The sequence below is a fragment of the Camellia sinensis genome, chromosome 6 (genome assembly GCF_055761805.1).
Source record: "Camellia sinensis isolate YWXY chromosome 6, ASM5576180v1, whole genome shotgun sequence".
Taxonomy (NCBI): domain Eukaryota; kingdom Viridiplantae; phylum Streptophyta; class Magnoliopsida; order Ericales; family Theaceae; genus Camellia; species Camellia sinensis.
In genome coordinates this window covers 161,085,296-161,108,273 of record NC_138966.1, presented here as the reverse complement: position 1 = coordinate 161,108,273, position 22,978 = coordinate 161,085,296, and the positions used below count along the sequence as shown (strand labels likewise).

Below are 22,978 nucleotides of genomic sequence, written 5' to 3'. Positions count from 1 at the left end.
TGCACGGAATAATTATAGATATTTATATTTGCTTTAATTTTTTTTAATATATAAATTATGTTTTTAAAGATTTTTTTTTTTATAAAAATAATTTAACAATTTTATCACTAATCATAGTGTACAGGAGAAATTAAAAAGGCTACTGCAGTAACTATGCACGGACTGTATCTATAATTCTTTAAATGAGGGGATTTTAACTACTAATCAGAGATTTTGACCAAATCAATAAATGCAGGCATGTGGATTGGAAAAAGTTAATAAATGCTGATTAGGAGATTTTGACCAAATCAATAAACGCCGAGTTTCTTTTTTTTTTTTAAATCAAAAATTTTAAAAATTAAGATTGAGAGATTGAAACTCCCACAAGGCTTGGGGTTTAGAAACCCCATTTTTGTTAATATATTTACAATTATTTATATATGTGAATTGCAATTTTTAAATGTCTTTTTTTTTAAATGTCTTTTTTTTTTCCTTTTTTATATTATATTAAAGTTTAATATTTTGATAATAATCATATGTGTTAGACTTTTCAAGAAATTAAATATCTTTTTTTTTATTATATTATATTAAAGTTTAATATTTTGATAATAATCATATGTGTTGGACATTTCAAGAAATTTTTTTTGTGCTTGTTCTTAATGCATTAAAGTGTTATTATGAGGGATAGTAATCATGTATGTTGGGACGTTTCAAGGAATTCATATGTGTTGCATTTCAAAGAATTTTTTTTATGCTTGTTCTTAATGCATTAAAGTGTTATTATGAGGGTAATACTTGGGGGTTGGGAGAAGTTAATAAATGCTAAGGTTTTTTTTTTTTTAAATCAAAAAATCAAGAAATTTAGATTTAGAGATTGGAACTTCCACAAGACTCGGGGTTAAAAACCCCCTTTTACTTAATATATAGTATAGATATATATATATATATATATATAATATATTTGATTTAATTTTAAACTTAAATTGTTGGATTATCTTTCTTTGACTTCTATTGTTACGGTAAAAATTACAACAGAATTACAAAGAAAAAACAAGAGACAAATTCACAGAATGAGTAGATCATCTATAAAGCGACAACCATATTTGCTCCCAAAATCACCTATAAAACCTCCCTCCCCATTAGGTGGCATGATTAACGAAAGTTAAAACTCAATAATCGTTATCCAATTAAATCAAAGAAATGATAACATAAACCTTGAGCAAATTTTTTGAGAATATTATTGTCACCCATGCTTCCACAAGAAAGCCATGGAATTGAAAATATTTCAAATTGTGCTTGATATAGCTTATAAAAAGCACAAATTCAAAAAATATATTTACAAAATTGGAATCATGTTATTCAATGAAATTGCAGAAATGACTTAACGGAGGGATTACCATTTTTCTAATGCTTACTTAAACAAATACATTCTCTACCATGCAATGATCAAATGAATTCTAACATGAACCAAACAAAAAAAAGTAAATAGGAGACATGTGAAGAACAATATCCAGAGTTTGTATCATATTCATATCAACCAGAAAGGAACACCACCTATGGAGCATGGGTACTCCGAAAGTGTAGCCGTACTCGTACCGGGTATTGGTACTCATACTGATAGGGTTGTATTTGTACCGGGTACTCGAAATACATACTAGGTACTTTTTATGCATTCTTTGGTAGTTGGGTACTTCACGGTACATTGGGAGTACACCAAGCTATGTGACATTGGCGAGAATACGTTTACTTTACTAGAGAGTTCTTATTTACTTGAAAATATTGCAAATCCTTTACTTGATGTGCCAGAAATGAAAGATATATTATTCAATGTTGAAATTGATGAAAGTGAAAACTAAAACTTCAAATTTTTAAATTTACTTAGCTTGCTTTTGAAATAAAACTTTGTTTTGTAATTTCTTCTATTTAATGGCATTAAAATAGCTTATAGACTTTGCTTTGGTATTGGTATTGGTTTGTTTTTTTTCATAGGGTCGACCCTAGTGTCACGAACCGACTCATTAGGGATGCGAGTTCTACACCAAGCACCTTGCAAGCGCATTAGTTTGTGAGCGGCAAGGCAGGCAGGGTAGATCCCTATCGCATCTCCTGGGTTGGTCCTTGGGCATAATGCACGGGGGTACGCAGTACCACTCGTGGAGCCGGCTTCTCGGGAGGATGACAAGCGCCCAGTCCGTGACACTAGGCATAGGCCTACCAGGCCATAGCTTAGGGCCCCTCAAAATAGACTCAAAAAAAGGACCCTTCCTATTATAGTTTAGTGTCATATGTTACGTATCACTACACGAATTTGCACTTTTGCCGACTAAAAATTTGGTCAGTAAAAGTCCATTTTTAGTCGGCAAAAGTTATCCGCGACTAATTTCTTTGGTCGCCACTTTGGTCGCCAATTGAGGGTCGCGGAAAGTAATTAGCAACTAAAAATTTTTTTAGTCGCAAAAAAGTTTTATTTGCCGACTAAATTTTTGGTCACTAAATATATAATTACTCCGACTAATCCATTTAGTAATGAAAACACTTTAGTTGTGAAAAAGTTCTATTTGTCGACTAAATTTTTGGTCGCTAAATATATAATTACTGCGACTAATCCATTTAGCAGTTAAAACACTTTAGTCGCGAAAAATTATATTTTCCCGACCAAACATGTTAGTCGCCAATTTGGACATTCAACGACCAAAAAGTTTGGTCGGCAATTGTAATTCATTTTCCACGACCAAAAACTTTGGTCGGCAATTGTGGCCCATTTTGGCGACCCAAAAATGTGGTCGCCAATTGTCACATTCCACGACCAAAAAATTTGGTCGGCAAATGACACATTCCATGACCAAAAAGTTTTGGTCGCCAAAATTAATGATTTTAATGACTAATTATTTAATCGCCAAATGTACCCTCTCACCTACCTTATTTAGTTGGCAAAACTATTAGTTATCTTTCCCGACTAATCAATTGGTCGCCAAAACCAAAAAAACAAATTCAAAATTTGGTTGCCAACATCCAACAAAATAAACCTGTAATTCATAATAATTCATCCAATCCATTCAATATAATATGTAATTTGCAAGAATCATTCAAATCAACTGAATCATAAACATTCAACAAAATGCATAAATCATCCAATCTTGAACCTGTTTAATGAAAGCCATCAACTATTATAAGTTTTCATTCACAAGTAATTTCAAACTACATATTCCTCCTATTAAAAATCCACTTGTAATCTATATAATCATCCAAGTCACATCCATCTAACATAACAATTTAAAACATAACAATTACTTGTTATTATGTTTTAAATTTTTATCCATGTGCATCCATCAAAAAATATACACACTAGTAATGTACCCAAATATTTTCCATACACATCCATCCAAAAATATAACGACTAGTCTATCCAAAAATATAACTACTAGTCCACCCAAATCTTTTCCATACATACATCTATCCAAAAAATATATAATCCTTCCAAAAATGCTTATAGTGCCAATTAGTCCTGTACAATTTAGCTTCGTGCATGAGATCATCCATCTGTACCAAAGAAAATGAGAAATAATGTCAGGCAACTTTTTGTTGAAAATATTTGCACATCACTTTATTGTAAAGTTGGACAAAAAATGAAAATTTTTCAGTGGAAAGTAAAGGAAACATTAACAAATTAAATGACTATCAATACCATTTTGTAAATAAAACATCATTCATATATATATATATATATATATATATCTGTGGGGATATATTTTCTGCATACCAACACGTGGCAAGGTGACGCCGACGTGTCAGCCGAGGTGCCACGTGTCCTAGTCGTGATGCCGAGGTGATCTCGGCAAGGCCGAGGTTATCTCCGAAGATATCGGAAACCGAGATAAGCGGATAAGGGACAAGTGTCCTAGAATGAAGAGGGAACTCAACTTGGATATGGACAAGAGTCCTAGATTGGGAGAAGACTTCAGTTTGGGTAAAGATAAGACTCTTAGAGAGTTTATCCTAATCCCACTGGGAGTCCCAGATTAGCATAATCCTAAGTCCATTAGGGCCAGGCTCCTATTGGGACTAGGATTGTATTGGCTATAAAAGAGAGGCACCCCCATGGGTCTAAGGTATGTTTTTGATACTCAAGCTTGTGAGTTTAGTATTTGATTTATCTTTGAGAGATATACTGACTTGATCGTCGGAGTGCCCCCGGGTGGTCGAAACCACCGCGGGATTCTTATATTTCTGTTGCAGGTCAGTCAGGTGCCATCTATTCTGCCAGTGCTCTCCAGCTGGTTACTAAGCGGGCAGTGTGGTCGGAAAATCACCCACACAATTTGGCGCCGTCTGTGGGAAAGAAAGAAGAATAGATGGCCAATGACGAACAGAAAGATCAGATTAAAGACAACGCTCCTGCTGGAAGTCGGAGACCTATCGATCTCGACGTTGAATGCGACAATAGCAACACAGAAACTCGTGACCAGAGTCACGGAGTGAAAGGAGCCGGCCAGGAAGGTGAAGCACCAAAGACAACAGATCGAAGCAACAAAGAAGACCTTCGGGTATGGAGGGATAGATACCTGCGGAGGAACGAAGACCCTTCCAGAAGGGATGCAAAGACAGGGGGCATGAATGCTCCCAAGGAGATGACATTCAAGTATAGAAGAGCTCAACCCAAGTGAGCAGATCCTAGATCCTGGATCCCAAATCCCAGAAGACATGATCTCAGCCTAGATGAGTAGGTCCGAGAAAAGAAGAGCTCAACCTGAGTGAGCAGATCCAAGATTCCAGAAGATAAGAACTCGGCACCTGACTCCGAGAAGAGAAGAGCACAATGAGCAGATCTCAGATCCCAGAAGATAAAAAGGAAACACACAAGATCAGACTAAAGTTGGCCAGAATTGAGAAGTATGCTAGGGCCGAGGAGGACATGCCAGGAACAAAGGCGTCGGAACAAGAAAAGAGAAACGGCTCGCCGATGCGAGGCCCAAAATCAAACTCAGGTTGGAGCCAAGTAAGGTCAATAGAGAAACCAAGGTCGACAACCTCGGCTTGAAATAAACCTCGGCGACAAGGTCGAAGCTACATGTATGATGAGAACCCAAGTGGATTTTAAGTTCACACTAGGGGCAGAGAGAAGAAGAATGCGTTTACCACTTGTTGAAATTTGTAGCAATTTACAAGTTGGTTAAACCAATATGATGCTTAACCGTAGTTAAGCCGAAGATAATGCTTAACTGAAGTTAAGCCGACGATGATGCTTAACCGTAGTTAAGCCGAAGATAATGCTTAACCGAAGTTCAGCCGAAGATGATGCTTAATCGAAGTTAAGCCGAAGATGATGCTTAACCGTAGTTAAGCCGACGATGATGCTTAACCATAGTTAAGCCGAAGATAATGCTTAACCGTAGTTAAGCCGACAATGATGCTTAGTTGAAGCTTAAGCCGAGGTTATTCCTTAATTCACTTGTTGAAATTTGTAGCAATTTACAAGTTGGAATTAAGCTGATTCCTTGTCTCCACTTGTTGAAATTTGTAGCAATTTACAAGTTGGAGTCAAGCTGATTCCTTGTCTCCACTTGTTGAAATTTGTAGCAATTTACAAGTTGGAGTCAAGCTGATTCCTTAATCCACTTGTTGAAATTTGTAGCAATTTACAAGTTGGAATTAAGCTGATTCCTTATCTTCACTTGTTGAAATTTGTAGCAATTTACAAGTTGGAGTTAAGCCGAGATTACTGTTTCTCTTCACTTGTTGAAATTTGTAGCAATTTACAAGACAAAGTGAAGCCGAGGTTATAGTTTGCACACTTGTAGCAATCTACAGGTTGGTCCAACCAAAGAAGATGCTTAACACTTGTTGAAATTTGTAGCAATTTACAAGATAATGTTAAACCGACATGTGATCATCTGTTGAAATTTGCAGCAATTTACAGGTTGAGGAAAGAGCTAAGTATATTTACACACTTGTTGAGATTCGTAAATAGATTATTGTTTAACACTTGTTATGTTAATCCTTGTTGAAATTTGTAGCAATTTACAAGTAGGCTAGACCGAGATCACCGTTTAAACACTTGTTGAAACTTGAGAAAAAATTTGCAAAGCTAACATTGAGTAGTATATGTTTCGCACTTGTTAGAATTTATGAAAAGTTTGCAGGTCAGTATCTTGCCGAAGTAAAAGTTTTTGTAGCTATTATACCCGAGGTATGTAACCCCGAGGAGATTGCACAGTTAAAGGTATATGTTGAAGGCGGGCGTATGACTCAGGTCTGCAGAATACTAAAAGCTCACTTAGAAGATCTGATGAGGCAAGGCAATCTGAAGGGACCTCGTCGATGAGGCCAGAACAAAAGAAGAACAGACAAAACTGCCTCGGGCGCCAGCAGCTCCGCCTTCCCCAGCACAACAACCTCAGGCAGGAAGACCTCGGGTAATTAATGTAATTCACTCGAGGGTCAACGAGAACGAAATTAGGGGGGAGACTCAGAAGGTGAAAGCACCTGCAACATGTCTACCAAGTCGGGGACAAGAGACATCGGGCAGATGAATGCTTGGGACCAGTAATGTCTTATACCGAAGCCGACCTCAAAATGGTCCAGCACCCGCATAATGATGCTTTGGTAGTATCCCTCCAGGTTGGGGAGTGCCAAGTGAAATGCATCCTGATTGACCAAGGAAGCTCTTGTGACATCATGTATATCCGATATTACAAGGAGCTCGGCCTTCATCTAGACGATATGGAGCAACCCAATGACCCAATGGTTGGGTTCAATGGAACGCCGACATGGCCACTGAGAGCAGTAAGCTTGGAGGTGCAGGCTGGCACCAGAAAGATCACAACAGAATTCACCATCATCGACACTCCATCTCCTTACAAATCTTGGGAAGATCATGGTTGCATGCAATGGGGGCAGTTCCCTCAACATTGCATCAACTACTGTGGTTCCCAATAGAACATGGGATTGAAGAAGTCAGAGGGGATCAACTACATACAGAGAATTGCTCTATGGCAACAATGAAATCCACCAGCAGCATTTGAGAATTAGATAAGGCAGAGATTGAAAACGAGGACATAGAGGAACTAGATGATGTCGGCAAGGAGCCAGCCAAAAAGAGTGAAAAGACACTGAAGAAAATCCTCGTCTAGGAGGACGACGAAGAGCGCTTCATTCAGAGAAGGAAAGTTGAATTAGGCATTGAAGAACAAGGAGGCACATCGGCCATATGCAGAGTTTACATTATCTAAAGAGCAAAAAGGTACAAGAGTACAAGCGACAAAAAAAGGAAAAAACTTCAAAAACTGAGATGATGCTTAACCGAAGTTAAGCCGAGATGATGTTTAACCGAAGTTAAACTGAGGTGAGGTTTAACTGAAGTTAAACTGAGATGATACTTAACCGAAGTTAAACCGAAATGATGCTTAACACTTGTTGAAATTCTGAGCGAATTTACAAGTTAAAGAGTGCACAAAGTTAAATGTCGACAAAAGATTCGTCGGAGTCAAATGTCGTTTTGATTAGAACCACTAAGTGCACGCCAGAAATGGTGACCAGAATTGTGAAAGGAATAAATGCTTCAAGAAACAGCGATGATAGTTTGCAAAGGCCAAGAGAAAGAGGGTCTAAAGGGGGTGAATTAAATACCAGAAGTTTTAATACATCGGCGAAAGAAGAACACATCAGGTCTGTGACTACAGCACGAAGCCAACTTCCCTAATGTGATCCTAAGTACAACTTGCGTTCACATTAGGGGGCAGGGAGAAGGTGTAGGGGGAATGAATGATAATTAAGGAGTAAGGAATGTTAACAAAGAATGTTAACACTTGTTGAAATTTTTGAGCAAATTACAAGATAAGTTAACCGAAGATTATGAAGTCTAACAATTTACAAGTTTGGTATAGCCGAGATAAACACTGAAAGACGTTTCTGAGATATGATCAACCGAGATGACCAACTAGCTTGTTAAGAGTTGAGAAGGTTGGCAAGTACAAAAATGAAGACCTTAAAGAACTAGGGACTGAAAGCAAGAACCTCGGACTAATCTGCTTCGACGGATGACAATGGTTCAGCCTCGGCAGACAGTTGGAGGAGCTTCTCTACCGCTACCTCGGCATCAATTTCAAGAAGGAAGCAAACTACTCGGCATTAGCGGTAGGTTGTGTCTCACCCCCAGAAGACAGTTGGAAAGAACTTCTCAGCAGCCTTCTCGGCCACGAGCTCAGTATCGACCTCCTGAAGAGTTTGATCAAAGCTCTTCTTGGCGATTGGCACCTCGGAGTTTGAAGGCAAAGATTGAAAGCAAGAATCTGGAAAATGACACAAAAAACAAAAACATGAATGTAATTCGTAATCAAGAATGATGATGAAGCTATCAAGAAATCAAAACAAAAAGATTGCACAAGTGTGTCAAGCCAAGAACAGTGGCAGAAATCAACAGATGTGTGAACAATGTGTATTCAAGAAGATGATTTGGAAATAACGGGTAAAACAACAATGGTGATTAAACAATGAAGCAGAGCTTCTTGGAAAGCAACAAGAAATAAAACCAGGAGGAACAGTGGCTTACCAGAAAGAGGGAAGCCGGAATGAGAATTGCCGAAGGCTGACGACAATGACAGAATGACGTAAAGCTTCACCGGAAGAGAGAAACGAAGACAGTTGCAAAAACTTGAAAGCTTGGAACAAATGACGGATTTAAGCAAAAGAGCTAAAAAGAGAAGAAGCCAGAGGATTAAATGAGAAAAGAGAAAAATAGTCAAAGAAGACGACAAAGTTCAAGAATAAAGTTAAGTGCACAGGCACTAAGTACGTATGTGAAGAACAAGAAAGTAATGACCCAGACACGATGCTAGCAACAGAAAGCGGATATGACAAGAACAGTGCCAGGCATTCAAACAATTCAAAACTTGAAAATAGAAGGCAACAGATGGCAAATAAACAGATTCAAAGTAAATCAGAAGAGTTATGAAAGATTGAGCTTAATAAAAAAGTAAGAGTTTATGAACCTACAAAAGTGAAATGAACGCCGATATGAAAATCGCCGAAGTCAAATAGGTGACTGGAAATCGGGAACTCACCAGAGAGTGTGAGTGGAGCAGTTGCAAAACTCTTGGAGTTTACGAATTAATGGAACCAGAATCTCGGCTAGAAGGTACGATTTCAAGCAGCTTGGAAAGCATGAAACTTGACTCTTGACACCAGTGGACAGTAAAGTCCAGGGAACTTTGAGGTCGGCGAGTTTGATCTCGGACAGAGGGGCACAGGTGAACGAACAGTGTAGGTTCCATCATCTCAGAATGCCGAGGTAATAGAACCTAGGGGGCAATTGTGGGGATATATTTTCTGCATACCAACACGTGGCAAGGTGACGCCGACGTGTCAGCCGAGGTGCCACGTGTCCTAGTCGTGATGCCGAGGTGATCTCGGCAAGGCCGAGGTTATCTCCGAAGATATCGGAAACCGAGATAAGCGGATAAGGGACAAGTGTCCTAGAATGAAGAGGGAACTCAACTTGGATATGGACAAGAGTCCTAGATTGGGAGAAGACTTCAGTTTGGGTAAAGATAAGACTCTTAGAGAGTTTATCCTAATCCCACTGGGAGTCCCAGATTAGCATAATCCTAAGTCCATTAGGGCCAGGCTCCTATTGGGACTAGGATTGTATTGGCTATAAAAGAGAGGCACCCCCATGGGTCTAAGGTATGTTTTTGATACTCAAGCTTGTGAGTTTAGTATTTGATTTATCTTTGAGAGATATACTGACTTGATCGTCGGAGTGCCCCCGGGTGGTCGAAACCACCGCGGGATTCTTATATTTCTGTTGCAGGTCAGTCAGGTGCCATCTATTCTGCCAGTGCTCTCCAGCTGGTTACTAAGCGGGCAGTGTGGTCGGAAAATCACCCACACAATATCAATTCTAACTATTGTTCAAGTTTACAATAGTTAAACATCATTAACATCATCTTCTTTCCTAGTAAAGGAAACATTAACAAATGCCTAGCCAAGGTATACACTATTCATATATATATATATATATATATATATCAATTCTAACATTACAAGAAAGAAGATGAAAGGAACACCAAGGTATTAGAACAATTCAAAACACAAAAGGGATCCTTCATGATGACTAAAAATCCCTAGCCATGGGAAACACAGAGACAAATACCAGCAAAATACCACTTTTTATCAACACAGGAACTAGCAAAACAACAAACCCTTCTCTGTATTAGAAGCACATTACCCACAAACACCAGACAAAAAATTAAAACACTTACCTTCTACTCATATTTTTGATGCTACTTATTTTGCATTGAGGTAAGGCAAAGTGTTTTTGGGAGTCAAGGGTTGCGAAGAGTTTGATGCTAAGTTGCTGATGGGTCTTGTGGTTAATATGTTTTTATCTCATATGCTGTTATAAATTGTAATTGTTGCTTTGTGCTACTGGAGCTGTTACAATGGGATTTGTGAAGGGTGTCTCAATCTAATTGGGATATATCCTTGCTGGTTGAACACAAATACAATCTGAATAATTTCCATTGATCAACAAATAACACCTAAGGTCTTTCATTTGGGCCGTTATGCAAAGTTTGCCTTTGATCTACTGTTGAGCTGTACTAAAATGATTAATAAATGTAGTGATTGTGCCATAAGAAACATAAAGACCAACGTTGAGGTACTGTGAACTCCACTTTCTCAGCTGAAAAAGGAAACCCCGGATCAGAAATATTGGGATATCAAAGATGCACATCACTCTGATCCAGCATGTAAAGTATTTTGTTGATCATCTCTTAACAACCTAAGCATGCATGCATGCATTAATATCAAATATATCCACAACCCTAGTCCTATCGACACACCGCTTGGTCCCACAAGTTTCTTTAATCTAGTTGGAGGTGACCGTGATGATCTCCAGGATGTTTGGGGTTTTTTTTTTTTTTTTTTTTTTTTTTATGCTGTCCCCAAATGGCCCGTTTTCACCTTTCTCCTCACATTTTTTGGTATACATTTATAACCGTGCATCTTATCGACACACCGCTTGCTCTCACAAGTTTCTTTAATCTAGGCGGAGGTGATTACGATGATTTGTGGGATGTTTGGGGGTTTTTTTTTTGTTTAAGTTGCCCCTAAATGGCCAGTTTTGCTTTTTTATCACATTTTTTGGTCTACATTTCCAACTGTGCATCCTATCGACACACCACTTGCTCTCACAAGTTTCTTTAATCTAGTTGGAGCTAACCGTGATGATCTCCAGGATGTTTGGGGGTTTTTTTGTTTATGTTGCCCCTAAATGACCCATTTTCGCCTTTTTCCTCATATTTTTTTGTCTAACTCTTTAACCATGTGTCCAATTGATGTGCCGATTCCTCTCACACCTTTTTTTTAATGTACATTGACGTGACCATTACAATGTTGAGGCTGTTTCGGTGCTATTTCCAATTTTTCCCTTGAATGGGCTATTTTCCCATTTTTGCGTCACAATTTGTTCTCTAGTATTCCCAGAACACGTTTATTTGCCTTCACTTTGAACATAAATATAATGCAATCTGGTTTAGCACACTTACTCATTACCATGAGTAGCTATGGTAGGGACTTTGGTGGATTAAGCATTTCCAAAACTTGCGCCAACATGCCTTGAAGTTCAAAAATCTACCTCTGCATCTCCTGACGTTGTCTTGCATTCTCTGCATATTTTATTTGTTGCTCCTCTTCCTTTTTTTGATGCTCCTCACGGTCACTCTGCTGCTCTGTATGCAGTATCTCCAACTCGGATGTAAGCCTTTCAAGTGCTCCTCGTGTGCTTGTGATGCCGCATTCAACCCAGAATCACAGGACGAGGGCTTTGGTCTGACCCCAAAACCTCTCAAGTATCCCTTATTCTTCCCAAGAACCACTCTTGATATATCCTCTTCTGTCATGGGCGTTCCAGACTCGATAGACTCATCCCGTACCATCGTCATTTGCTCTTGTAATTGTGACACTGGAATATTGTTAATATAAATCAAACACAGTAGTTACTATAAGTGTCCAAATGATTGGAATACTTGCATGTAAATCACCACATATAGGATTAATCCATTCTTTTGTCTTCTTGTGCTGATGAGTGTCCTTGTAGAAATCGCAAATATCTGGCAACAAGCCATCGTTTTCCTTCACCTGTGATATGCCAAACACCGAGATCAACACTCCTTCATTAATATGATAACATATGAAATAAGTGTGGATAAAGTTAATAAAATCAATGACACACATCTCACCATAATGCTCATCGCCGCCGGAAAAGATCGCGACCCACTAGTGTGATTGTAGGATAGTTTGCTCCTATTAAGTTTGCCGGTGTCGTAGCGACGCTACATAATCCATATTGTAAGGATTTGTTACATATATAGTTAAACAATGATAACAGTACTAACTAATAACTAAATCATAACATACCTTACAATCTTTATGTAACACGTAACACTTCTTTTCCACAACTTGATGGGATAGTGAATTCTCCTCGTAATTCTCCCCAATCTCAAATTTATCCTACAATCAATACAAACCAAATAAGTAACTTAACTGATGTAATGTCAAAAGCTGAAAATATGTCAAGAGTGAGAAAACCTTAAAATGGTGTCATTATACTAGTTTAAATGAGGGAGAAGACTCCTTATAGTCTTGCCATGATATATGATCCACCGCTTTCATAGTTCAATATGTGAAGAAAGAATTTGCTGACCATATTATTTTAATGTTAAACACAAGTTAATTGTCATGGCTTTGCTCTATGGTGCAATACCTTTTGTGTGTGTGTATATATGTATATATAGATATAGAAACCTATCTGTTGACAAATAGATTTGATGACTTGTTTGTAGACTGGCTATCCAAAGGCTTGAAATTACAAAGAATGACTTGTGACACAGGATTGCAAAAACAAAATTTGGCTACCATCTGTGTTAGGCTAGAGGAAATGCTATTTTACAGGCTAGCTTGGAGAGAAGGAAGCAAGCTTTTCATGAGCGTCGCATTGCACTTGAACAAGATGTATACTCTTTTTTACCCATTAGATATGCAATACCTTTTGTGGTTGTTTTCCCATTACTTGGTTTCTTTTGATACTATTTTCTATCTCTATTTTTTTACTCGATATGTTCAACATTGGGCATGAACTTTAGGTCCCTTCATTAAATATGTTCATTTGCATGCCATTTTATGCCTTGGTTTTGTTTCACAGTTTTTCTAATAGTGAATTCTCTGATGCAATTGAAAATAATCCATAATAGGTAAGATGTTGAATCACCTTTTCTAATAATATCTCTTTATAGAATCACATAGTAAAATGATAATGATTTTCCCTGTCACCACTTTGCAGAATAACAGGTTACAAGAAGTTATTGATGCATGGAAAGACCTTTATTTTGTGTGTGTGTATGAGAGAGAGAGAGAGACAGAGAGAGAGAGAGAGAGAGATGTGAAATTCGTGAATTAACTGCCTTTTATGAGATAAGTAAAAATTTGGGTCATAGGAAACTGCATAGCACATTAGAGCCAATTTTAAAGGGGAAGTGAGATGTTGCTTGATTGATAGATTAGAAGGAAGAAAATAGCCTGAGTTTCATCTACTGTTTGAAGAGAAGGCCACTGTGCATATTTTGTTGATATGACAGAGAAAGTTTAATTGTTAAAGATCCTAATTTTTTTCTGCCAAACTGGTGTGGATAGAGCTGGGCATGACAATTATTTGGTTCTATCAGCTGGCTGGGGGTTCTGTCAGCTGGCTAGATGAGAGGCAAATGATAGTCTGTAACTTCACAAACAGATATCTAAGAGAAGAATACTTCTTAGCAGTATTGTTACTAGGAAATAATAACAATTCTTAGTTTATTTTCCAGTCTAAACAATCAAAAAAGAGAACGAAAAAGGAAAAAAAGAAGAAGAGAAGAACTGAATAGATTTATTAGGCAATGGGGAAACTAAGAAGACATGTAAAGAAAATTAAACTAGCCGAATATACCAAAATATCATATCTGCATAATAGAGTTTGCAATATTCACAATGACTTATTATTAACTAATAATATTTTCAAATAAATCAGTAGTGATCTCTATATATGGACATTTCCCCCGATAAATATATAAAACAAACAATTCAGGAAAAAAAATTAAAAAATCTACGCACACATAATTAAAACCTGAAAAGAGGAAGCGAACTTGTGATGGATTTGTGATTTCCTTAAAAAGTGAAAACTTCATTGTTTTAGTTTCTAAATGGCAAGATGAAAAAAATTAAAAAGCTTTTGCAATCCGACCGTGTATAACTGATCAAATAAATTGGCAATCCAAAAATGAACCCTAGCCTTGATGCCATTATCATTTAAGGAGTACCATAACCTTAATGAACTCATTCATCTAGAACCATAATGAAAAAAAAAAAACATATAACAGTTAATATGACTATTAAAAACAAAAATTAAGAAAACTAATCCATAATGAAAAAAAGAAAAAACACATATTGAGGAACAGTTAATATGACTGTTAAAAACAAAAATTAAGAAAACTAATCTTCATCTGATCATGTTATGTCTAATGAAACAAGATCATCTAAGAAAACTTAATTTGATTTCACATTAATAGGGATAGTCTAAAAGGTGTGTGTATGTGTGTGTGTGTGTGTGTGTGTGTGTGTGTGTGTGAGAGAGAGAGTTATGGCTGGGTTAAGGATTGTGTGTGGGTAGGTCTAGGTCACATAATACGCATAGTTAGATTGAGAAGAATGAGGAAAAAGGTGGAGATGCAGTGGAGAGGAGGACTACGAGGGAAGAGGTCCAGTAAGAAGGGAGATGAAGAGTGGGGAAGGGGTTCAAGGGTGGTAAGGGAAGAGCAAGGGAGTGAGATGCAGAGGCAGAGAGATAGAGAAATTTCAGAAAGAGAGAGGGTCATGCCTTGGAATGTTTGCTCATTTGGTTGTTGGTGGAGGGCCTTGAAGGGTGGTCGTGTGACTCGATGCACGATGAGCATCAATCATCTTGTGGTGTTGGACTTTAGAGAGAAGTGAAAAAATGAGAGGAGAATATATCTCTGAAGTAGACTAGAGTTATGGCTGTTATAAGGATTGTGTGGATGGGTGTGTACATAATATATATTGCATGTCAAGTCGGGGTAATGATGGGTTGAGATTTTTTAACTGCAGCCAGTCCAACCCGCTTGTTTTCCGCTCACACTCAACCTACACAGGTCAGGGCAAGTCTGCTGGTATTTTTTTTTTTTTTTTGGGTATTCTCCAGTGAGCACCCAATACAAACCCAAGAGGGCCAAGGGCACTAGAGAATCTGTAACAGAATACTGAAAACACAACACCAAACAAAAACTAACAAAAGAAACAGCTAGCTAGGCGATGGCACAAAAAAATGATTAGTTGCATTCACCTACAAAGCTCCTAATTCCTACAAAAAGAATGTTCTTTAACAATAACTAAACTGTTATTCAATTTGAGCCAAGTGTGCTACTGACAATGAGTTTGCCTTAGAGCTATAAAAGGGAAAAAAGAAAAAAGACAAAAAAGATATGAGTTTGTCATATTTTATTGGAAAACATTCATCCAATCAAAACCTTCTTCATGGGAGTTAAAGAGCAGCTTCTCCAATATATTAGCAGCAAGCTCTATTTTTTTTTCTTTTAAAGGCAATTTAATAGTGAATACATTTTTACATACTTGTATCCTAATTAGTTTTATGCATATTTTTGTATCTTAACAATAAATCTTATTACTTGGGAGAGTTAATCCACCAAATCCTAAATTCCATATTTTATACTTTTTAGTTTTATTATTACCCTTATAGATGTGATACATTAATTTCTATTATAAAATATCGAAAATTCTAACGGTTAAAGATCCTAATTTTTGATATGACAGAGAAAGTTTTAACTGTTAAAGATCCTAATTTTTTTTGGCCAAACTGGTGTGGACAGAGCTGGGCATGACAATTATTTGGTTCTATTAGTTGGCTGGGGGTTTGGACTTTGGAGTGTCGATAGTTTTGTCCAGAATGATTATATTGTTGGCAGATGTTAACTAAGGCTTGACATGACTGTTGGTTTTGCTTTTAAACACTTTGCATGTGAATGTGTAATTAGACTTTTTCAAGCTTTCATAACTAACAAAGAAAACAAAGAAAACAAATGAGCTCCTATATGCAAATGAAAATAGGACTATTTCCATCATCCACACTATGAAAGCGATTGAATCATACCCGGACAGCTTGTACAACAGCCCATTTTGTCGCTGGATTAGCAACAGTCCATCGATATTGCATAAATGGATTAGCTCGTGCGTTAGTTTTAGATGGAGATGGTGTAACAGTCTTAGATCTTGACAATGCATTACTTTCAGACGGAGATGATGCAATAGACTGAGATCCATCTGCTGCAACACCTTCAAGAGCAGGTGTACGTGTATTGGTCGGGGATGAGTATGGTTCAATTAATGCTCTCTTTGGTAAAGGAATATGGCGCATCTTTTTCGCAGGAGCCATTCTGTTACATTTTAACATAATAAAAGACAAAGAGCACAATGAGCACATGGATAAGCACAAATTTTTAATGCGCATAGACATATACATCAAGATTGATAATTAACAAACATTTACGTAAGAAATGAACATCCATGAAGCATCTTAATTTCATATATATATTAATCCATCTATGTAAATTTGCAAGTGATATTGACGACATAAATAACAAAAACTATGGTAGTATCTCCACAATCAGTGTGTACTAAATAAATACATGAAGGTTCTACGTCATGCTTTACATAGTTAAACAATGTCAAATTCGTCTTCTTCTTGATCATCATCATCCTCAACGAAGTCATCTGCATCGCTATCACAAATGAAAGCATCATCAACACCCTCGACTTGTGTTTGACTACGAGATTGGAAAACCATTGTATTTGGAATAATTTCACATTCAATATCATCTCTACACAAAACCCTTTCATCGCCACCATCTTCAAATTGCATACCATTGTTGTCCACAATTGTTACAACCTCAGTGATTTCGTCTTGTTGGAACACACTATTGAGAACATCATCAGGTACACCATCCATCTCTGGCACATTCCAGATTCCTCGATGGTGGAATCGTTCTACAACTTTCCAATTCCCACCTAAGTTGGTATCATTAACGTAGAATACATGTTCTACTTGAGTTGAGAATATGAAGGGGTCATGTGTATCCGTGAGACAAGTCTTCTTGCTACCGGTGTTATACCATTCACATTTATACAAAACAACTTGATGTCTAAACAAATATGTCATTTCCCACACTTTGCTCAAGTAACGGTAGAAATGCATTGAACGACCCTCATGCTCCCCTTCTACAACCAACCCATTGTTTTGAGTTTTACGACGGTTATCACGGTCAATGGTATGAAATTGAACACCATTAGAAACACATCCCGAATATGTGTTGACTATTGCACTAGGACCGTTCGCCAACGACCACAATTCATCAGTTGCTTCCGGCGACCCTTGATTTCGTAACTGATTTGTCTACATAAGCAATACTTGTTATGTTACTTTCTTGAAGGTGATTATAGCATAATGTGCTCAAATGTTTGATAAATAGATGTCTTACACGTTCTTTGAACCACTTAGGAAATTCATCTCGTTGCCTCTTTGTGGTGTCACATGTACTTCCATTTTGCAAAATGTTCTTGTGTTCCCTAGTTAATAAGAAGAGTAGATAAGTAAGAGAGATAATTACGAATAATTGGACAAGCTTAAATTTGCTCTGTAAATTCTTTATATTGTGAAAACTTACTCTACGTACTGCTCCACTTCAAAGCTATTGTACAAGACAAACCAGTGAGCAATCTCTCGTTCGTTGACAGACACATCTGGTGCCCTACTGATTAGACCAAATGGACGAACGTTTTGAGAGAAGAAGGCTAACCTTGAGCCGTGGTCACCACCGTCATCATTCCTTTCTTCTCGATTAAACACTGTTTCAATTCCATCAAGATGAATTGAGCTGAAAGTTGTACACTCTTTGGAAATGTATGCCTCCGCAATTGAACCTTCAGGATGAGCTTTATTGGCAGCAAATCCTTTTAGAATTCCAAGTAGCCTACAAGAGGGAAAAATTTTATTACGTCCATACTAAACAACAATATGGACTACCATTAATGGTTGATGAGCGTGATATGGTAAGAGCATAAATAATTACCGTTCAATTGGATACATCCATTGATATTACACTGGCCCTCCAAGTATAGCCTCGCACGGCAAATGAACAACCAAGTGAACCATGACATCAAAGAAAGCTGGAGGGAAAATCTTCTCAAGCTTGCAAAGTACGAGTACGCTTTGATCCTGTAGTTTCTCTAAATCTGTCACCTTCAACGTCTTTGAACACAATTGTTGAAAGAAATTTCCTAACTCAAAAAGAGTTGCACCAATTGCATTGTTAAGATACCCACGCATCCCAACCGGAAGTAGTCGTTGTATAAGCACATGACAATCATGACTTTTGAGGACTGAGATTTTGCCACTATCAACATTCACGCAATTGGAGATGTTTGCTGCATAACCGTCAGGATACTTGATTGATTTCAAAAAAGCACAAAAGCCTTGTCTTTCTTTTGTGGATAATGTGTACACAGCTGGCGGCATCACAAATGACCCATCTCCACGCCTCTGTAGGTGTAACTCCTTCCTAATTTTTAAATTTTCCAAATCAATCCATGCTTTTTCTGTGTCCTTGTTCTTCCCATCAACATTTAATAGTGTCCCCATCAAATTGTCACAAATGTTCTTCTCTATGTACATGACATCAAGGTTGTGTCGAAGCTTAAGCGTCTTCCAGTAAGGCAACTCAAACATAATGCTTCTTTTTGTCCAATTGAACACTGGATTTTCGTCCCTTTGTCTTTTCCTGTTATTTGGATGTTTTCCAAATGGCTTGTATGTCCCAGTCTCAATCTGCTCTAATATTTGCTCCCCTAAAAACTCCACAGGTCTGCACCTGACCTCATTTTGTCCGTTAAACAACTTGCTCATTCACCATCTGTGATTCTCGGGCAAGTAACGACGAGCACCCATGTACCCTATTTTACTTGTTAACCTTTGTGATGATGCGTCCTTGTTACAAGTGGGACAAGCCAAATAACCTTTGGTAGTCCACCCGGACATGTTACCATATGCAGGGAAGTCTTTGATGGTTCACATCACTGCAGCATGCATTCTAAATGATTGTTCATTTTTGGCATCATAAGTTTGCACCCCATCCCTCCATAACTCCTTCAACTCATCAACTAATGGCTGTAAGTAAATATCAATATCTCTTCTAGGTGCCGATCGTCCAGGAATGAGCAATGACATCATGGAGAAAGGCTCTTTCATACACTTCCACGGTGGAAGGTTGTAAGGCATTAGGATAACGGGCCACAAACTGTATGATGTGCTCATATTTCCAAATGGATTGAAACCATCGGTGGTGAGCCCTAGCCTTACATTTTGTGGATCCATGGCGAACATAGGATGTTGCCGATCAAACTCTTTCCATGCCTCAGCATCAGCCGGATGCCTTAATATTCCATCATCCACACGTTTCTCCTTGTGCCATCTCATATATGTAGCGGTTTTCTTGGACATATACAATCTCTTCAATCTTGGTGTCAACGGAAAGTACCTCAATATCTTATGAGGGATCTTCTTACCCTTTTTGTTGTCCAACTTGTATCTAGGCTCTTTACACTTGGGGCAATTATGAAGATTTGCATTCTCCTTCCAAAATAATGCACAGTCATACCTACACACATGAATGGGAACGTAGCCCAAACCCAAGTCATGTAAGAATTTTTTGGTGGCATATATGGTCCATGGAACAGTCTCATCACACTCGGGTAGAGTAGCCTTGAAAACTCTCATAACCATATCAAATGAGTTATTGCTCCACTTGTTGTACACCTTAATGTGAAGCATCTTAATAACAAATGACAACACAGTGAAACTTGTGCAGTCCGAGTATAGTTTATGTTGAGCATCTTCAAATAATTTATCAAAGTTGCGCCCCTCCACATTCTCAAAACTAGCAGGTAATTTGTCCCCTTCCTCATCCATTGCAAAACCCCTGCAAACCTCTTCCAACATAGTAGGCAAATCATCCCCAACATCCTGATCTTCCCCTACAATTTCACTATATATGACATGGTGACCTTCATTTGGTATGAGAGGTTGAGTCACGGGAACAAGTTCCCCATGGTGCACCTAAGTCTTGTAAGAAATAGATATCTCTCTTTGAATCAAATGAATATTTACCACGTGGCTTGTATGTATTTTGTCGTTCAAGCAATCGATACATGGACACCGAATCTTATCCTCGAAGCCTACATTTATCTTTGCAAATTCAATAAATGAATTCACCCCTTTTTGATACTCCCTATTGCTTAATCTATTTTTTATTGTCATCCAACCCTTGTCTATTTGGGCCATTTGAAAGGTTAAAGACAACCATTACATTAATTAGGGTTTGAAAATAGTAGAGAAAGTGTAATAAACTACCCTAAACATGCTAAACGTTTATTTTCTACGTGAAAAAAAGGGCTCATTTGGTGGTTTTATAGCCTGGTAATATGGCCCTAAAAAAGGCCAAGCAAATGGGCAGCAACAATAGTTGCAATAAAGTAGTCACTTTCACAATTAATTGTTTTTATCAATGCTGGTAACATAATTCATAAAGTAGTTTAGGTGAAATCTATGATTTTAGTGACCTATGAATGTCTATGGTTCTAAAGAAATGAAGAAACTTCATTCATAAACATCAATGCACCTTATGACTCCAAAAATAACACCCGCAAGAAACTTCATTCATAAACATCAATACATAAGTAAGAAGAATAAGTGAACAACATACGCATGCGTGCATTTAAGTATGAAAAAATTTCTTTTCGGCCTATGTGGACATATGTTTGGATTAACTTGCAATTAAAACAAGAGTTGATAAGTCAAGTTTTTTGGTACTAGAAATAGTGATAATTCAAGTTTTTGGGAACTCATTTTAGGGGACTGTTTGCTTTATTTCATTGAATGCTTTGGTCTATGCTGCTTGATCTGAAGACAATGACACATGTTAAAGACATAATAACCAACTAACTGCTGTAATATACACAGCTCCTTTGCAACAGAAAAACACCCTGAACTCAAAGCAATCACTTGAAGCATATACTCTCTAAAATCTCTATATTGGCAAAGCCAAAAAGATAAAAAGAAGCCTGTTCAAAATTGTTTAAGTTGTCATGATAGATATATACATCTACATAGGCATCATGACACAAAGGTATGCCAGAGACACAGCCAATACAGACTAAGGTGTTATGTTTTACATTGCTTAAGACCTTATAACCTTGTTGCCCCTGTTTTAGAGTCGAGCTAAAAGCACCAAACAATAATTAAGACCTAAACCAATAACATCAAAGCTGCCATAGAAGCACCACAAATTAGTAGACAAATACAATAACCAAACCAGCCCCAAGACAGTAGCAATCATGCCATAACCAGCATGAACACATTGTTAGCACTGGCCCAAACCTCAAAACAAAATGGTGATCAACACTTCAACAAAGCATTCCCAATTGGAGCCAAAAAAACACAATAACAACAGAATCCACAAATTACTTGAACCCTAAACACAATGGCAACTATTTTTTTTACAGAACAAACAAGAATATATATATATATATATATATATATATATATATATATATATTTAAGTTTTCATTTTTTGCATTATCTGGAGAGTATGATTTTAGTCCATCCCTTCAAACATTCACTCAATAGGGTTTTAAAATTAGGGGTTTTCAAAAAAATTGGTTTTGACAATTAGGGAAAACAAAGGAAAATAGAGAAATTGAGCGACAGAGAGAGAGAGAGGACCCATACCTGATGTCGGGGTTGTTTGAATATAGGCGAATTGGTTGTAGCAGAAAAATGGTGATGGTGGTGCTGTTAGGTGCGAAAAGAGAGAGCAACCATGTGAGTAAGAGGAGTAATGGAACACAACTACAAAGATTGAGAGAGAGAGAGAGAGAGAGAGAGAGAGAGAGAGAAAGAGAGAGATAAAAATACATACCTAACAATGGAGGCCCAAGTACTTCTCGAAGCGCCGCTGATGCTTGGTCGAAAAATCGACACAAGCGACTGTGATGACGGAGGAAGAGCGACTTTGTTGACTGCCATCGAGCAGGAGAATCGACGATGAGGTGCGTATGAGGAGTGGTGCACGGGAGTGACTGTATAAAGAGTTTGAAAAATTCACTCGGCTAAAATAGGGCAATTTGTTCCCTACAAAACTGTTTGGTCAGTATTGAATCAACATTTACTTAAATAAAATTCAAAACGGGGTCGTTTTAACATTTGCCACCAAATTTTGGTTGCTAAAATTTTTATAGATGTTTACAATTTACCAGATGTTTCCAATTACAATTTTACAGATGTTTCCAATATTATCAACTCATTTTTTTTTCCAGATGTTTCCAATTTTGAATTTTTTTTTTGTTTTTGTTGTGTGGGCATATACAAAATGTATTTACATAGTAGTTTAAACCAATAGTGTCGTACGAAATCTTATGGATTGAATATAATTAAGTCATTATTTTGAGGTAGTTGACAAACTATTTAGTGTAATTTGTGATTTCTCATATTTTGAGCATCACATAGGCAACACCATATGGTACTCGAAGACTATGTAATAATTTACGTTCAAAACACATCATTTATAACCAATAAGATCTGTTTAATATTTTTTGTCAAATAAAAATTAAATAGATTTTATAATATTTTGTGCTATAAATGATGTGTTTTTATTTTCTAAAATTAGGAATTTTGAAACCTAGTAATTTTTTGTGCCAAAATTACAAACTTAGATTACCATCCTGCACCGATGTATTACACACTATTATAGAATTTTGATTTGTTCCTATTAACAATGATTTTTAATTTGTTATGCTTAAATTTAGCTCATAAAATTATTCTTAT

General features: G+C 37.3%; 1 protein-coding gene across 6 annotated transcripts; it reads right to left on the bottom strand.

The window, feature by feature from the left end:
- Positions 1–3,125: 3,125 nt before the first annotated feature.
- Positions 3,126–22,299, bottom strand: LOC114317177 (uncharacterized). 6 transcript variants are annotated; one of them, XR_014333411.1, is made up of 8 exons: positions 22,074–22,299; positions 21,884–21,946; positions 16,196–16,478; positions 12,397–12,489; positions 12,219–12,311; positions 12,021–12,117; positions 11,526–11,941; positions 3,126–3,519 (listed from the first exon to the last, which is right to left on the bottom strand). XR_014333411.1 is itself a non-coding variant. In XM_082875220.1 (8 exons), exons 1-7 carry the CDS (start codon positions 22,178–22,180, stop codon positions 11,655–11,657), a joined length of 1,023 nt encoding a protein of 340 aa, XP_082731346.1. In that variant the 5' UTR covers positions 22,181–22,299; the 3' UTR covers positions 3,126–3,519; positions 11,615–11,654. The 6 variants fall into 6 exon arrangements, 3 of the variants coding, with proteins under 3 accessions (XP_082731346.1, XP_082731347.1, XP_082731344.1); XR_014333412.1 differs by having other exon boundaries at positions 11,533–11,941; XR_014333413.1 differs by lacking the exons at positions 21,884–21,946; positions 22,074–22,299 and adding exons at positions 17,580–17,667; positions 17,766–17,898.
- Between the last annotated feature and the right edge of the window lie 679 nt (positions 22,300–22,978).

What these genes read in the sequence shown, in the direction of transcription:
- LOC114317177 (XM_082875218.1), bottom strand. An exon ending in GAAGTGGAGCAGTACGTAGA is followed by an intron (nt 17,668 to 17,765) that starts GTAAGTTTTCAC and finishes CTTATTAACTAG; the next exon opens with GGAACACAAGAACATTTTGC. An exon ending in CTAAGTGGTTCAAAGAACGT is followed by an intron (nt 17,495 to 17,579) that starts GTAAGACATCTA and finishes TTGCTTATGTAG; the next exon opens with ACAAATCAGTTACGAAATCA.